The sequence below is a fragment of the Giraffa tippelskirchi genome, chromosome 7, assembly GCF_054371585.1.
Source record: "Giraffa tippelskirchi isolate mGirTip1 chromosome 7, T2T-mGirTip1v1.2.pri, whole genome shotgun sequence".
Taxonomy (NCBI): Eukaryota; Metazoa; Chordata; class Mammalia; order Artiodactyla; family Giraffidae; genus Giraffa; species Giraffa tippelskirchi.
The window spans coordinates 98417934-98436096 of NC_137281.1; the positions used below are offsets into that span (position 1 = coordinate 98417934).

Here is an 18163-nt window from a genome sequence, read left to right on the forward strand (position 1 = left end):
TTTCATGGTCTTTTTGATGTCAATTATCTTGGTTTCCATGGAAATTCACAGGTGTCTACAAGAAAGTAATCTATTCCTATTTTGAAACTTTAAGACTGCTCTTGGCTATAATGTCACACATAATTACAAACAATTTTTTCACAACCTTATAAATGCCATTATCAGAGAATTTATATTTGAAAGGAAGCCACATATTTACAGGTAATATGCAACATGAACAACAAATCTCAACAAAAATGAATATTCATTGTATCATTTATCATTTAAAGAGTAGCTACCAGAAGTTCAGGTAATTTTCACATTAGTGCACTAACATTTTTACTAACCACTCATTTCATTTCGTTGGTCTTTTCCTCCCCCAACAAGTATTCCTAAATTTGTTGTGTGTAGTGTTTTGTGTTTTTTGTCCTGCCTTTATCCTGTACTTTAAAAACAAACAAACAAACAAAAAAACTAGGGAGAAAAGTATATTGGGATTTATTTCGTTTCGGGGTTTAAAAACATCTGAAGGCAACACAGAGCTTAACTCCACAAGGTTGTTTACCAGGAGCTTGGTGTTCCGAAGAAGCAAGCCATTTTTTAAAAAGCGCGCAAAATAAGGTTCTTGGGGAAAAAAACAGAAATGTATACAAAGAATAGATAGGAGCGCAAAACACATCAGTCATCAGCAACACAACTGAAGCTTTGGGGCTCTGTATTTGTAAATGTCTCTGTATTTGTAAACAAGAGGTCGGGCCAGCGCCCCGCCATGGTACCCAGGATGTTAAGTATGATGGGCACAACCCCGTGCCCATCCCAAAGCGGTCCACAAAGAGCCGCCTGGAGAGGTTGACCTCCGCCGGGACCAGGCAAGCGGTCCTCCACTCGGGACCAAACCCTACCGGAACTCTTCTGTTTCCAGCTTGGGGGCTGCAGTCGACCATATCTGCTTAACTTCCCTTCAGTTACCCTGGCATTCTTAAACCTCCTTCAACTATCTGCACTTTTTCCAGGCACCCCGAAATCCAAGGAGGCTCCAGCGCCCCCCGATCCCGGCTCTCCGAGCCTGTGCTCTCGGGGAAGCCCACCCGGGAGGCGCCCAGGCGGGTGGCTTACCGAGCAGCGAGCCTATGAAGATGACGACCTGCACGGTGGTGGTGAACTGGCGGTACAGCTGCGCCTCGCCAAACTCCCCGAGCGCGCTGCTGTTGGCGCCCGCCGCCTGGGCGCTGGACACGTTGCGCGGCTCGCTGGCATTTCGGGAAATCCAGCTACTGTTATGCCCCATGGCGAGGCTGGGGCTCCCGCTCAGTCGTCGCCCGCCCGTGGGCTCGCCTCGGACCCCGGCGCCACCTTCTCCAGCCCCGGGCGCCGAGGAACGCGCGGGTGCCTGGTGGAGTCCTGGAGAACCCCGGGCAGCCGCGCGTCCCCTTAGGTCTCCACATCGCCAGCCCCGGCTCCTGGGAGGCGGGGAGCTGAGAGGGCGAGGCTTCGCCCCATGCCCGCTCCCTCCCGGGTCCCCATCAGCAGCCACATGAAGGCGGCACGGTCAGAGCCCGCCGAGCGTCGTGCGTCCCTCCTGGGTGGTCAGCTCGGCCAAGCCCACTTAGCAGAAAAGGAAACACAGGAGGTTTCTGATAGTCAAGGAGGGCGCTCTTTGCTCCCGCCGCCCTCTTCAACCTCAGCTGCTACCACCGAAAACCGGGAGAGTCCTCTCGAGTCTCCTCAGACTGACAGACTCAGGCCCTCTCCTCAGAGGGAAGAACACATTTGGCTGAAACCCTTTTTCAGTCCTGCTGGCTTCGAGGCTAGATGGCCATGGGAAACCGGAAAATGTCCAAGTCAAATGCTTGGAGTACCGAGGGGACCCTGGAGTCCCTCACAGCGCTCATGGTCAGAGTGGAAAGCTCTGAACCTCTCCAATCGCCTCGCCCTCAACGCCCGGCCCGGCTGTCCCTCAGAACGCCCGCGAGGTCTCCTGCCCAGCCCCTTGCTGAGTGCTCAGACTTCCTGCCTCAGCGCGGGCTGCAGGGATCTTCTTCTGCAGCCCCTTTGCTTCTGCATGGCCCAGTGCCCCGTTTCCTGGACCCGCTCTGGCTCTCAGCTGCAGCGAGAGAGCCTCCAGACTTTGCGGGGGACACCAGAAGAGACCCCTAAAGAGTGCAGAGCCACCTTCTGCAAGGCCACCGGACTCCAGGCGTGCGCCTGGGGCAACGGGGAGCGCGCCGCCTGCGAGCGCGGTCACGTGACGCGTGCGGCCCCGCCCTCACGCCCAGCCTGGGAGAGGGGAAGGACGGCGCCATCTTGCCCCCCCTCCCCACCAACGATTCTGACAGCATAGGCGGGGAATGGCAGGCACTGAGGAGCCGGGTCTGGCTCCGATGGACAAGCCCGGTGCTCCTCCGGGGCTTCGCATCTTTTAATGCTGTCGTTAACTACTCCTTATCTCTTCAGCTGGGGCTGCCTGAGGCTGATAATTCCACGTTGTTGTTGCCACCTGGGCAGGGAGCCCAGTCTCGTCCATCAGGCCTTAGGTGTAGCTGAAGTTATTTAAGAAAGATGGGATTTAGAAATCCAGTGCACCAGTTTCCTGGGCCTTTTCATTTAGTCCCATTTCGTGGTGCAGTGGTAAAGAATCCGTTTGCCAATGCAAGAGGCATAAGAGACTAGCGTTCCATCTCTGGGTGGGTAAGATCCTGCATAGTTGGGAATGGCAACCCGCTCCAATACTCTTGCCTGGAAAATTCCATGGGTAGAGGATCCTGGAGGTCTACAGTCCATGGGTCACACACGCATAGGGTACAACCCATAGGGACACACACACACAACCCACACACACACGATACAGTCCATAGGGACATACACACACCCTGACACACCCCAACCCCAACAGGGTGGATTCTGGGATTAAGGAGTGAGCAACTTTCTGCCCGCTGATGCAAACAATTGGGAAGCTGGGATGACCAAGTAAACGAGAAAGAAATGGCAAAGAGAAGCCTAATGGGAAAAGGAACAGGTATGGCATCCAAACAGAGGATGGGGGGGGGGAGAAAAGGAGAAATGAGATGAAAAGACCACTAAAAATTTGCCTGTTTGACATTTTTTTTTTAACAAGTGAAGGACACAGTAGAGGGCTTTGACATAGTAATGGGTAGGACTTGGTCCCAGGACAATAACTTACGAATTGATTAAAATTACAGTTATTTCTTGGTTGTCTCAAGGCTAATCATGCCACCATAGGGCTACTTCTCTTTCCCTGGTAACCCTAATTACTTTTCTTTTTTTTCTTATTTAAATCGGAGGATAATTACTTTACAATATTGTGATGGGTTTTGCCATACATCAACATCAATCAGCCGCAGGCATACATGTGTCCCCTCCCTCTTGAATCCCCCTCCCACCTCCCTCTGCACCTAATTACTTTTCTTGAAAGGGCTCGCCAAAGACACCTTCATTCTTCCCAGTGTTAGCATATGGGTGCTGATAAGTATTTCCATACCGATAGAAAGATATAGGATCCATTTATGTTCAGAAGAATTCCTGGATTCCGACTTTCTTGGCTATGTATCAAAGAGCAGGAAGGGACTTGGGAAGGGGAAAGAAGAGATGGAAAGGGACTGGAGATAACTGCAAAGACCAAGGGAAAGGTTTGGGGGAAGTGAGGAGGAGCCTATGAGTTTTATTGCCCCCTTCCTTGTTCCCTTTCATCATTGACTGTCTCTTCCTCCTCCCTCGTGTCCCCAACACTACACTGTCACATGTCCCTGCATGGCCTCTCACTAAAGGTGGAGACAAGAAAAAAGCTGGGAGTGTTTTGCAGCAGTAAACCCAAGAAGCAGTATGCTAAGAAAAGAGGGAGCCTTATGGCTGCTGGCTACTCATCTGGACTAAGTAGTTCTAGTTCCAAATGGCTTATTCTATACCTATACAACAGACATAGATAATTGCAAGTTATTATGCAGACATCACTAGTGTTCAGTGGTATCTCATTCTCCTCTCCTTTTCGGTATTTGTAGTTGTTGTTCAGTCACTAAGTCATGTCCAACTCTTTTGTGACCCCGTGGACTGCAGCCCACCAGGTTCCTCTGTCCATGGAATTTCCCAGGCAAGAATACTGGAGCAGGTTGCCATTTCCTTTTCCAGCGGATCTTAGTGACTCAGGGATAGAATGCAGGTCTCCTGCATTGCAGGCATATTGTATATACTGTCTAAGCCTTATCAGCGCACAGAAAACTATTTCTCTCATCTGCCCCTGCAAATGGGCAAGGTCATGTGACTACAATAACTAATGATATGTAAGCAGAAGTGACAAATCATTTCTGGGCTGTGGTAGTGAAAAGCCGGTTGTGATTCTCAAGTCTCTCTGCTGCCTTCCATTGCGATTGTGGAAGGGGACTTGTGTTGAACTGGAAGAACTCAAATACTGAAGCAGCCTGTGCTTCTGAGTCACCATACTGGGAGGGTGGGTGTTGCAGATGCCCTCAAGATCCACCCAGACATAACATAAAATTTTATATAAGCAAGAAATAAATATTTATTATACTAAACAACCAAGATTTTTGGAGCTGCTCATTATCAGGGCATAAACCAGGCTATCCTGGCAGATAGAATCCTGAAAACTGGGGCCTGCATATTTGAAAGAGCATAGACTTTATTTCTGGAAAATAGAAGGTGAGTTAGGACTTTAAAAAAAAAAAATCTGTGTATATTGGTGGCAATAAGGATATCCTAGGTGCTTGTAAAATGAAAGTGGTAGCTCATAATATAGCCCCTGGGCATCTCTGAATTAAATTATTGGGTTTATCATGTCCAAAAACCTACTGGTCTCCAACAAATTTGTCATTTAAATAGCTTCTTTGGGGAGTATTTAAGCTTAGCATACCCAGATTGTCTCTTTACACAGGCAAACCTACCAACTCCCTCAAGGTAAAGAGTATAATATGGGGGAGGGGGCAAGGAGGAGAGACATGATGGTGGCAGTTGGACCTGGGTTTTAATGCCTATTGCCCCATTTCTACTTGTGACACTGGGCACTTACATGACCTCTCTAAGCTCAGTTTCCTCCTCTATCAAGTAGGGATAAAAAATGCCTATTTTGCAAGGCTGTTTGCTAAGTCACTTCAGTCGTGTCCGACTCTGTGCGACCCCGTAGATGGTAGCCCACCAGGCTCCCCCGTCCCTGGGATTCTCCAGGCAAGAACACTGGAGTAGATTGCCATTCCTTCTCCAATGCATGAAAGTGACAAGTGAAAGTGAAGTCGCTCAGTCATGTCCGACCCTTAGCGACCCCATGGACTGCAGCCTACCAGGCTCCTCCGTCCATGGGAGTTTCCAGGCAAGAGTACTGGAGTGGGTTGCCATTTCCTTCTCCGCAAGGCTCTTTAGAGGACAATAAAATACTAAATTAATGAAAATCTCTAACAGTACCTGGCACACCATACAAAATCAATAAACCATAACTATGTAAGATTGAATCCTGTTTACTGATGTTTAAAGATGACAAATATCAAAAGAAAAAAAGCATTATCTGGCAACATTTTAAGCAATTCTCCCTTTGCAGATATGAATAAAATACTGCTGAACAAGTCCTGTATTTAAAAAAAAAACGGAAGAACCACTTACTTTGCTACTAACAAAATACACAATTGGCTTTTAGAGAAATTTTGTTTGAAGATTTAGAAGTCCAAGATTTAGCTTTTACACTATTGGGTTAAATACATTTACTTCATGGTTTTTAGTCTGGTGTAAGTTAAATTATCATCAAAGCAATTATTTGTTTAAAAGATCCTAAGACAGTCCTTTTCATATTCCAAATTATCTCAATATGTGGACTAGGAAATGGTTTTCTACTGATATGCATCTATAATTCCTAATGCAGTTTCTCAGTCTGTAACAGTCATTGTACCTATGGATTGCTATTAAATTCATTCAGAATACCTAGAAGGTGAAAGACTGAATACCTCTTCCCCCAGAAAGCCTCAGTAATTTTACACACACATATACACTTAGTGATTATAAAGCAACCTGACTAATTTTTTAATAGCAAGTATGCCAAAAATAAAATATCCATAAATATTATCTATCACCATTAAAAAAGTCACCTTGGGAAACTGTTTAACTGTTGAAGAACAGTATGATTTCTCAATACTATGGGGGACTCTCTTTTATAATTAACTTCAGAAGCTGGACTATTCTTTCCTATATCACAAAGGGAAACATTCTTTCACTGATGGTGACAAATATATTCTTTAAGAATAAATTTGAAATTTTTTAAAAGAGCCAAAAATGATCAAAGATCGATTCTGGTGAATTAAGAAGTCAAGAAAGTATCTTCTTTGCTAAAAGAGGAGATATGATTATAAAATAGTATGACTGGGAAGTAGTTGCACAGTTTTGGATTAAAAATATATACTTAACTTATTCCATAATTTAAAGGGCAAGATTCATTTGAGTATATAACTATGTAGCTACATACAAATACCCACAAAGTGATGCCAAAAAAGGGCAGTTTTTATTTCACACTTTATTGAGCAGCAGGAGCCACATTGCCTCTCCTACTCCTGCCAGGCCAGAGAGAGCTATAAGAACAGGTAAATGCTTTTACTTCCTATAAGGAGAACCTAAAGAGAGCAGGGCAGAAAAAGTATTCAAAGAGGTGATTTGACTATGAAGATTTCCCATATTTGGCAAAAATCATAAGCCTACAGATTCAAGAAGCTAAGTGAGCTCTAAGCAGGATAAACGCAAAGAAATCTATACCAAGACACATTATAATCAAACTTCTGGACACTTAAACAAAGAAAAAAATCTTTAAAAGTAGCCATAGTGAAACGCCACTTTATCTATAGGGAAAAAACAATGTGAATGATAGTAGAGATCTAATTCAAACTACATAGGCCAGCAAGAAGTGGCATAACATTTTCAAGTGCTGGAAGAAAAGAACCACTGACCCCAAATTCTATATATATACAGTGAAAATATCCTTTAGGAATGAATGAGATTATAATTTTAAAATTTGGAGACAATGACCAACAATCTGGGAGTTTTCCCTTGGAAAATTAAGGGTAAACAGCAAGTCCAGGAGATGTAGTGATACTTTGGAGAAACAAGGAGGGCACAGGTAAATAGAGACTCTTCCTTGGAGAACTGATCTAAGGATTTAAGGAAGGGCTAGAGAATAAGAAATCTTGGGGTGTCCTGAAAATTGTATGTGAAGCCCACTTATAAAAAAGCACTCTTAGCAGGTTGAATGCTCCAAGAGTTTACAGGTTATTTGCTGAAAGCCAGGCAAAAGAGCAGTCTTTACTTTCGAATGATCCGAACCCTGCTGCTATTTCACACAAGGCAACCAAATACAATGTGTGGACCTTGTTTGGATCCCAGTACAAAGCACTGTAAAACAAAACAAAACAAATCCCTTCCTTTTAACAGACTATTAGGGTATAACTGACATACAACAGTGTTAGTTGCTCAGTTGTGTCTGATCCTTTGTGACCCCGTGGACTGTACCCCACCAGGTTCCTCTGTCCACGGGAGTCTCCAGACATGAATACTGGAGTGGGTTGCCATGCCCGTTTCCAGGGGATCTTCCCGACCCAGGGATTGAACCCAACTCTCTTGCATCTCCTGAACTGGAAGGTGGGTTCTTTACCATTAACACTCCTGGGACGGGTATAACTGACATACAATAAATTGCATATATTGTACAGTTTGATCAGTTTTGATATATGCAAACACCTGTGAAACTATCATCATAATTAAGATAATGAATATATCCATCACTCCATTCTTCTGGAATCCCTTCCTGTGGTTCACCTCTGTCATCCTAACCCCGGGCAATCGCATACCTTCTTTCTATAACTAAGTTTGTTTGTTCTTAGAATTTTGTATAAGTGGAATCATACAGTATGTACTCTTTTGTCTGGATTCTCTCACTCAGCAAAGTTATTTTGAGATTCATCCATGTTATTACCATACATAGCATATTTCTTTTTATTGCTGAATAGTGTTCTGTTGATTTTATTCATACATCTCAGTTTGTTTTTACCTCAATTTGGCCATCACTTTTTGTTTTCAGTTTGGTGATTAAGAGCTATGAGCATTCAGTTACAAGTCTTTATATAGACATATGCTCTCATTTCTCTTTCATAAATAAATACCTAGTCATATGGTTGGTATATGTTTAACACTTTAACTAAAACTCATGATAGGCCTAAATGTAAAACCAAAAACAACAAAAGTTCTAGATGAATACATGGAGGAAAATCTTTGTGACTTCGAGTTAGGCAAAAATGTCTTGGATAGGACGATAAAACATGATTCATAAAAGATCAAAACTGTTAAACTGAACTCCCTCAAAAGTAAGAACTATTCTCTTTGTAAAACATTGTTAAGATAATAAAAAGGCAAGCCACAGACTGGGAGAAAATCTTTGCAAATTACATATCTGATAATGGACTTACTTCAGAATATATAAAGGATTCTCAAAACTCAATAATAAGGAAACAAACAACCTAATTTGTAAAATGAACAAAAGGTGTGAATAGACAAGATATATGAATGACAAATAAGCACATGAAAAGCTGACAAACATTATTTACCATCAGGAAAATGTAAATTAAGGCACAATGAGATACTGCTACTGCTACTGCTAAGTCACCTCAGTCGTGTCCGACTCTGTGTGACCCCACAGATGGCAGCCCAGCAGGCTCCGCCATCCCTGGGATTCTCCAGGCAAGAATACTGGAGTGGGTTGCCATTTCCTTCTCCAGTGCATGAAAGTGAAAAGTGGAAGTGAAGTCGCTCAGTCGTGTCCGACTCTTAGTGACCCCATGGAGTGCAGCCTACCAGGCTTCTCCATCCATGGGATTTTCCAGACAAGAGTACTGGAGTGGGGTGCCATTGCCTTCTCCCAATGAGATACTACTACACACCAATTACAGTTTTTTAAATTTAACAATTATTGGCAAAGATGTAGACTAAAAAAGAATTCTCATAAACTGGTGGGAATGCCCACTTTGGAAAGCAGCTTGCCAAGTTTTTTGTTGTTGCTGTTGTTGTGAAATTTTGACTTTGAAATAATTTCAAACTTACATAAAAGATAAGAATTATTCAAAGAATTCTCATATATCCGCCACCTAAATCCCCCAGTGGTCGACATGTACGCTTGATTTATCATGCCTCTATTTTCTATCACTTGGGAGATAATTGGAACTGTAATAACCTATTACCCCTTAAGGTTTGAGTGGAAATTTCCTAATAACAAGGACATTTTCTATTTGACCACAGGACAACCATTAAAGTCAGGAAATTAACACTGATATAATACTGCTGTCTAATCCACAAGACCCTCTTCAAATTTTGCTGATTGTTCTGATAGTATCGCTTTGGGTCCAGCATCCAGTACAGATTCTAATTTTAGACAGATGGAGAATTTTGAACATAAATTGGATATTAAATTATGCTAAGCAATCTTTATTTTTTAGGGTGTAAGGATAGTATTATGTTATCTTTGTAAAATATCCTCATCTGTTAGAGATATGTACCTAAGTGTTTACAGAAAGAATGATATGATGTCTGAAATTTTCTTTGAGATTCATTCTTAGGGAGGAGTGTGTGTGTGTGTGTGTGTGTGTGTGTGTGTGTGTGTGTGTGTGTGTGTGTTGGGGGCTGAGGAGAGGGGAGAAATTAAATAAGATTGGCAGGATATCTAAATTTGTTGAAACCGGGTGACAAGTATGGGCAGGTGATAATATTTCCTCTGCTTTTAATGTATGTGTGACAATCTCCATAATTAGAGTATTGTAATTTTTTTTAAATGGAGAAATGGAAGAATTTTAGGGATTGGAGTGATATGATCATATTTTTTACTTAGAAATATTACTTTGGCTGCAATAGGAAGAATGGCTTAAAGTGGAGCAAGAATGAAAGCACTGACTAGTTTCCCAACTGCTGAAGTCATCCAGGGAAGAGATTATGGTAACTGAACCAAGTTAGTGTCAGTGGGATACACTGAAGTGGATGAATGAAAGAAATGGTAACTCTCTCCACGTCCAGGATTCCTCTTACTTGGCTTGGGCTGGGGAGGCGGTGGTGCTATTTACCTAGAAAGGCATCACTGGAAGGAAAACAAACAGGTCCCCCAGGGAGGGAAGATTTGAAGGGGCCTTGGGTCAAACTAGTGCCTTGTGTTATCTGGCCAAAATTGAGTATATAGATGACAGCAAGAAAATTAAATAATCATTATTTAGCAAACAGTATATGGAGAAGGAAATGGCAACCCACTCCATTATCCTTACTTGGAAAATCCCATCGACAGAGGAGCCTGTGGGCTTCAGTCCATGGGGTCGCAAAGGATCGGGCATGACTGAGTGACTAACAACAACAACAACATAGGGGTAAGCCCAGGTAGCGCTACTGTTAAAAAACCCGCCTGCCAATGCAAGGGACATAAGAGACGTGGGTTCAATCCCTGGGTAGGGAAGATTCCCTGGAGGAGTAAATGGCCACCCACTTCAATATTCTTGCCTGGAGATTCCCATGGACAGAGGAGCCTGGTGGGCTACAGTCCGTAGGGTCGCAAAGAGTCAGACACGACTGAAGCGACTTAACACAACACACATATGGGTAAGCAAGGTAGGCAGAAGGAAATGTCACTTAAATCTAACTTGAGGTAATATGATATGATTATTCTAAATCAATATGCAGCATTAGTAGCCAATTGAAGATGAAATGCAATGACAAGATCCAGGTAGATAGGTTATTTTATAAACTTGAAAAAATATGATTGGAGACAGGACGCAATAGAGAGACCTCTTAAATTTACATCAAGCAAACTGGGCAAGCAACATAATTCTCTTCCTGGGAATGTTGCTCATAAGATGTCTGAGTAGAACAACATTTTTCAGTTGAAACTGCATGGTGGTATAGGGTGGGCATATAGGGACAAAGAACACGCACTGCGATGTTGAATCTATGATTAAGGGGACGAGTGTGAGGGTATAAAACAGGGGCGAAGGAGTGTTGGTCACAATTTTCACTCCTGGTCGTCTTCTGGGAAGGCTTTAGGTGAGTCAAAGAGGCTGGAAAATCCATCAAAGTCTGACTCTTGTTTCGTCTCCTACCCTTGCAAGAGTAAGGGAGTTCCAACAGCCACTTCTGTTAAGAGACTTATTTCGTAAAAACCATACTCTTTGCCATTATCATTCCATTCTGATTAATCTGATCTCTCTTGTTCCTGCAAGTTCCTCCGCTCAGGTTCCCCCGGAAAAATGTAGGCCAAACTCCCGCAGCTTCGCTCACACACCACAGCTGTTCGCGCGCTAACAGTACTAGCTTGGAGAAGGAAATGGCAACCCACTCTAGTATTCTTGTCTGGAGAATCCCACGAAGAGAGGAGCCTGGTGGGCTACAGTCAATGGGGTCGCAAAGAGTCAGACACAACTGAGCACACAGCACACAGCAGTACTAGATTAGTCTTCCTGCCGGAGGTACCCACCCCAACTCCGACGTGGCCCCCGACTCAGCGCCCCGCCCACACGCCCCCTCCGCGGGTGGAGCCCCTGCTCCAATCCTTCTCGCTAGCCTAGAGCCCCTAACCTCATCCCTGACCCCGCCTCCGGGTCGGAGCCTCGCCCCAGGCCCGCCCCGGCTATAAGCCCCGCCCACGATCCCGCCCCCGGAGTGGAGCCTGGGGCCCACTCGCTACCGCCAGGCCGTTCTGCCTGGCCTAGCGCACTGCTATGGCCGGGGGCCGCGGGGCCCCCGGGCGTGGCCGGGACGAGCCGCCGGAGAGCTACCCGCAACGACAGGACCACGAGCTGCAGGCCCTGGAGGCCATCTATGGCGCCGACTTCCAGGACCTGAGGCCGGACGCGCGCGGACGGGTAGGAACTTGGCTTGTCTGGTCGGGGCTGGCGTGCTGCGGCCCAGCCTCCCTTGGCGCGATCTACCCCGGCTAGGCCCGCCCGGCCTTGCCGGAAGCGAACACCCGACCCCCAGTTCAGATTCTGGAGTTGTTTCATCCCTCGCGACCCACCCGCGCTCACTTTTTGTCCTTGCACCCGCAGCCGCACGGCGGGTCTTCAGAACCCTTGCCTGGGACAAGTTCTCTTACAGCCTTTCCCCTAAATCGGCTCCCTTTTTACCTGGCCTTGCTTCTTATTCCCACTGACGTTAAATAACATACCTGCCTCCTTACTGTCTTGTCTCCTTGGATTTGATACAACAGAGCATTCATGGGGACCCATTGCAACTTTGGGAACGCTTTGAGGGATCTTGCACAGATCTTATTGATGTCCTTAATCAGAAGTCTCACCCTGCGGTTTGTGTTCAGAACTGTTAGCCGTGTAATTACCCTGTACTCCTCGGGCATCCTCACTGTGTTGTGCGGTGTGGAGGAACTTTCCTCTGTGCCTTCCTTCAAGAAAATGGAACATATTCTTCTTAGCTGTAATGAAGAGGGAGTGTGCTGAGTCCAAACCTTTTAAAACGGCATCTGGCTAAAATAGTTTCCTTTTTGTCTGGAAATAAGGCACATTTTAAGCTGCTGATACAGATTTTCTCTCACCCTTGAAGCATTATCTGCCAAACTATTGTATCTACAGTATTTTTTAAAAAGTAGTACCTTTCTTCATCTGCCTTTAAATGTGGCATTTTACAACATGCACTTTATTAGCACATGCAGGATTTGCTCAAGATCTAGGATCTTCTGGAGCTGTCAGGGCAAAACATTCTCTCTCTCACCCAATGTGTTCCTTCCTTAACTATTTATTGTTCTAGGTATTCGGAATATAGTCCAGCACAAACCAAACCAAACCCTCATCCCGCAGGGAGCTTACTTTCCTAGTACTTAATTTCAAGAGTTATTTTAAGACTGAAATAGTAGAAATGTTAATATTCCCCTTATAGGTACTTATAATAAAATAATAGTGTAACTTTCTGGTGATCTGGTAACTTCTCAGTTCCCTTGAGAACCAGGAAGTTTAACTAAAATATGTGTCACAGAGTATACATTGGGACTCAGTACAAAGCTTCTAAGACTTCATTCAGAGACAGTGTATTTAGTTTACACAGCTTAATTATCTGGTCCTAAGACTACAAGAAAACAGAAAAGAACAAGGAACTGCTGTAGGTGGGGATACCGGTAATCTCAATTTGTAGCTGGTGGCTTTTATAACAAGATAGTATAGTAAATAAAACCAAGACTGTAAGAGGCAGGTGGAAGAATTCAGATAGCTGTACCCTGAGGTACATGGGCAAATATCCTTAACACTTTGCTAGGCCGCACAAGCAGATAATTGGTAGTTATAAGGATGAATCAGAAGGTAGTCATTCAACATAGAGAACAGACTTGGAGTTGCCAAGAGGGATGGGATGGGGAAGGGATAAACTAGGAGTTTAGGGTTAGTAGATGCAAACTATTACATATAGAATGGATAAACAATAAAATCCTCCTGTATAGCACAGGGAACTATATTCAGTATCCTGGGATAAAACATAATGGAAAATAATATAAAGAGTGTATGTATGTGTATAACTGAGACACTTGGCTGTACAGCAGAAATTAACACAACATTGTAAATCAACTATACTTCAATTAAAAAAAAAGTTTTAAAAAGTTAAAAAAAAAAAAAAGAATGTAATCATTCAACAGGTACTTTTTACTTGCTAGTCTTTAGGGGAAGATTATTCAAGTCCACAATCCTTTATCCAAACCCTGAGGCTTGATAGGTTTCAGAATTCAGAAGTGTTTGTATTCATGGCCATGTGTGCACATTCCATGCTTATCTTATACCTCCCTCAATGTCTGCAGCAGCATCCAGAATCAAGGGCAGTGAAACGTGTGAATATTCAAGTGTTCACCCTCAATGGGATGGATAAAGACTATAATAGCCTCATGTCAGTTCAGGCCAAATTTGCTGCCAGTAAATTCAGCTCAGGATTATTGACCTGAGTAAACTTTAATTTCTTAAACATCCGAAGTTTTTTAAACTTCTTTTTGAGAGATGTGTTATAATGTAGATTTTAGTTTAGTAGCATATATATATATATCATTAATAAATAAACATTTTGGGAATACATGCTAAAAATTGTTTTACATACTAAAGTTTGGACACTGCTAGTTTAAAATAGAATTTCCTCTGAAGCTATAAATATATTGTTAACTTAATTATCTTGGCTAATTTTCTGTCAGCCAAAGGCCTGCTCATTTATAATTTGATAGCTATTACCAACCTTCCTCCTAAGACCTTGCTTCTGTTTCTGGGCCCACCAGTAGTGTATGAGTACTTCTTTACCTACATCTTCACCAACATTGTAGACGTCCAACTTTTTCATCTTTGCCAATAAACAGATGAAACATGTTTACTTCTTTAGTTATAAATTATTAGGACCACCTTTGTCTGTAAGCCATGGTTTTTTTTCTGTGAACTTTTTGATGTTGTTTAGTTTATTTTTACACTTTGTTGTCTATTTTCTCATTCATTTGTCAGAGCTATTTATATCTTGAGGCATACCATTTATATGTTAATTTATGTGTTAAGAAAATTAGCATTTTATGTTATTATATTGAAAATATTTTTCCCTAATGATTATGCATTTTGATATTTAAGTAATTTATGCAGTTTTTAAAAACTTATAGTCAATATAGTCAAAATGATCTTTTTTCTTTATTGTGTAACATGGTCATTGTGGTTTGTTGTTTCCCTGCTCCAGTGTTACCAAAAATGAATTCTTCAAGGCTTTCTTTTAAATCTTTCATGACTTTTTAAAAAGCTTCCTTCAATTTTTTTTTTTTCTTTTAAGTTCTTACCTCTGAGTATGAATCTTTTCCACTAATGTGAAATGCCACCTTTACGTTGCATGAGAGTAGACTGGCTTCATAAGGATCAGTTCAGTTCAGTTCAGTCGCTCAGTTGTGCCCGACTCTTTGTGACCCCATGGACTGCAGCACGCCAGGCTTCCCTGTCCATCACCAACTCCTGGAGCCTACTCAAACTCATGTCCATCACATCAGTGATGCCATCCAACCATCTCATGCTCTGTCGTCCCTTTCTCCTCCCACCTTCAATCTTTCCCAGCATCAGGGTCTTTTCCAATGAGTTGGTTCTCTGCATCAGTTAGCCAGAGTATTGGAGTTTCAGCTTCAGCATCAGTCCTTCCAATGAATATTCAGGATTGATTTCCTTAAGGATTGACTGGTTTGATCTCCTTGCAGTTCAAAGGGTTCTCAAAAGTCTTCTCCAGCACCACAGTTAGAAAGCAACAATTCTTAGGTGATCAGCCTTTTTTATTGTCTAGCACTCACATCCATACATGACTACTGGAAAAACCATAGCTTTGACGAGATGGAACTTTGTTGGCAAAGTGATGTCTCAGGTTTTTAATATGCTGTCTAGGTTGGTCATAGCTTTTCTTCCAAGGAGCAAGCGTCTTTTAATTTCATAGCTGCAGTCACCATCTGCAGTGATTTTGGAGCCCAAGAAAATGAAATCTGACACTGTTTCCACAAATTCCTCATCTATTTGCCATGAAGAGATACGACCAAATGGCATGATCTTGGTTTTGTGGGTGTTGAGTGTTAAGCCAGATTTTTCAGTCTCCTTTTTCACCTTCATCAAGAGGCTCTGTAGTTCCTCTTCACTTTCTGCCATTAAAGTGGTGTCATCTGTATATCTGAGGTTGTTGGTATTTCTGCCTCTGCCAGCAGTCTTGATTCCAGCTTGTGCTTCATCCAGCCTGGCATTTTGCATGATGTACTCTGCATATAAGTTAAATAAGCAGGGTAACAGTATACAGCCTTGACATTCTTCTTTTCCAATTTTGAACCAGTCTGTTGTTCCATATCCAGTTCTAACTATTGCTTTTTGTCCTGCAGACAAGTTTCTCAGGGATATTCCCATCTCATTAAGAATATTCCACAGTTTGTTGTGATCCACACAGTCAAAGGTTTAGCATAGTCAATGAAGCAGAAGTAGATGTTTATTTGGTATTCTTTTGCTTCTTCTATGTCCAGCATATGTTGACAATTTGATCTCTGGTTCCTCTGCCTTTTCTAAATCCAGTTTGTACATCTGGAAGTTCCCGGTTCATGTACTGCTGAAGCCTAGCTTGAAGGATTTTGAGCATGATCTTGCTGGGATGTGAAGTGAGTGCAGTTGTACGGTAATTTGAACATTCTTCGGCATTGCCTTTCTTTGGGATTGGAATGAAAACTGACCTTTTCCAGTCCTGGGGCCACTGCTGAATTTTCCAAGTTTGCTGGCATAATGAGTGCAGCACTTTAACAGCATCATCTTTTAGGATTTGAAATAGCTCAGCTGGAATTCTATCACTTCCACTAGCTTTGTTTGTAGTAATGCTTCCTAAGACCCACTTGACTTCACACTCCAGGATGTCTGGCTCTAGGTGAGTGAACACACCATTGTGGTTATCTGGGTCATTAAGACCTTTTTTGTACAGTTCTTCTGTGTATTCTTGCCACCTTTTCTTAATCTCTTCTGCTTCTGTTACGTTCTTGCCATTTTTGTCCTTTCTTGTGCCTATGTTTGCATGAAATGTTCCCTTGGTATCTCCAATTTTCTCAGAGATCTCTAGTCTTTCCCATTCTATTATTTTCCTCTATTTCTTTGCATTAGTCAGTTAAGAAGGCTTTCTTATCTCTCCTTGCTCTTCTCTGGAACTCTGCTTCAGTTGGGCATATCTTTCCCTTTCTCCTTTGCCTCTCACTTCTCTTCTTTTCTCAGCAATTTGTAAGGCCTTCTCAGACAACCACTTTGCCTTCTTGAATTCCTTTATCTTGGGGATGGTTTTGGTCATCATCTCCTATACAACTTTACAAACCTCTGTCCGTAGTTCTTCAGGCACTCTGTCTACCAGATCTAGTCCCTTGAATCTATTCATCACCTCCACTTACATTACTTGTATTTAATTTGGGGAGAATTCAGATTTGAATATTTTAATGTTTGTTTAAAATGGAGTCATAGTTATTAAACTTTTTAAGGAATCTAGCAGTTTGTTGTTTTTTTGTTCTTGGCCATTTGACAAATAGGCAAATGCTTGAGAACAGAAGATGAATGAATGAGCTTCGTGATTTTTACAAGGTCGGTTACAGAAAGTGACTGAGAGCTTTTACTATCAGTATTATTTTGTTTTTTGCATCTTTACAGACTTAAAAGTAAAGACTTGCCCAGATTATCTAGCTTTCACATGTTACTTTATTTCTAGATTTGTTATTTTTTCACACAGACTAGTTTCTTTCCCACATTATAGGATATGAGAACAGAAGCAAGTAAGAAACATGGGGCCCTGCTGAACCAAGTCTTGTCATCAAAATTTAAGGGGCATTTGACTAGCAGAACCTAGATTACAATTCTAGACCAAACACCTGAAAGTGGTTTGAATTGTGTAGCTTGTTTTTATATGCTTGTGGATAAAAATACATAGCATAAAATATACTAACTTCATTCTTAAGTGTATAGTTCAGTGTATTTATGTGGTTAATTGAAAATTATGTTAGTTTTTCTTTTTTTAAGTATAGTCAATTTATAATGTTGTGCCAGTCTCTGCTGTGCACCAGAGTGACTCAGTTTTACATGTAGATGCATTCTTTTTTCAATATTCTTTTCCATTATGGTTTATCCTGGGAGATTGGATATAGTTCACTGTGCTAGACAGTAGGACCTTGTTTTTATGTAATAGTTTGTATCTGCTAACCCCAAATTCCCAGTCCGTCCTTCTCCCTCTTGTGTTAGTATTTTTAATTAATTTCCCAAACGTTGTCCTCACTCTGCTGCTCATCTCGTAAACCAGTGAATTTTAATCACAGGCTGTCATTAACCCTCATGCCTTGTAACCAAAAGTTGTGCTCCTATGTGGAATGGCTGATAAAATTCTCTTTTTAATAGTCTTATGGCTAAGCAGGTAAAGAATCTACCAGCAATGCAGCAGACTCAGACGATGAGTGTTTGATCCCTGGGTCAGGAAGATCCCCTAGAGGAAGAAATGGCCACCCACTCCAGTATTCTTGCTTAAAAAAATCCCATGAACAGAGGAGCCTGGTGGGCTATAGTCCATGGGGTCACCAAGAGTCGGACATGACTGAACACACACACATCCTTCATTTCGGTACTATTAGCAGAAATAGACACATGCTTATACCAGTTTATTTTGGGGTGAGTATGAG

At 42.5% G+C, this 18163-nt stretch overlaps 2 protein-coding genes across 9 annotated transcripts in view; one reads left to right on the forward strand and one right to left on the reverse strand.

Moving 5' to 3' along the window:
* The window catches only part of GPR176 (G protein-coupled receptor 176), a 121777-nt gene extending 119592 nt beyond the window's left edge, over window positions 1-2185 (reverse strand). For both annotated transcript variants that reach the window (XM_081507161.1, XM_081507160.1), the window contains exon 1: window positions 1096-2185. In XM_081507161.1, coding sequence (XP_081363287.1) covers window positions 1096-1267 — 172 coding nt within the window. In that variant the 5' untranslated portion in view covers window positions 1268-2185. The remainder of the gene's footprint in view (window positions 1-1095) is intronic.
* A 9473-nt stretch (window positions 2186-11658) lies between these two features.
* The window catches only part of EIF2AK4 (eukaryotic translation initiation factor 2 alpha kinase 4), a 101886-nt gene continuing 95381 nt past the window's right edge, over window positions 11659-18163 (forward strand). For all 7 annotated transcript variants that reach the window (XR_014058795.1, XR_014058791.1, XR_014058793.1 and 4 more), the window contains exon 1: window positions 11659-11864. Coding sequence is in view for 2 of the 7 variants with exons in the window: in XM_081507162.1 (XP_081363288.1) it covers window positions 11721-11864 (144 nt within the window). In the remaining 5 variants the exon portion in view is untranslated. The remainder of the gene's footprint in view (window positions 11865-18163) is intronic.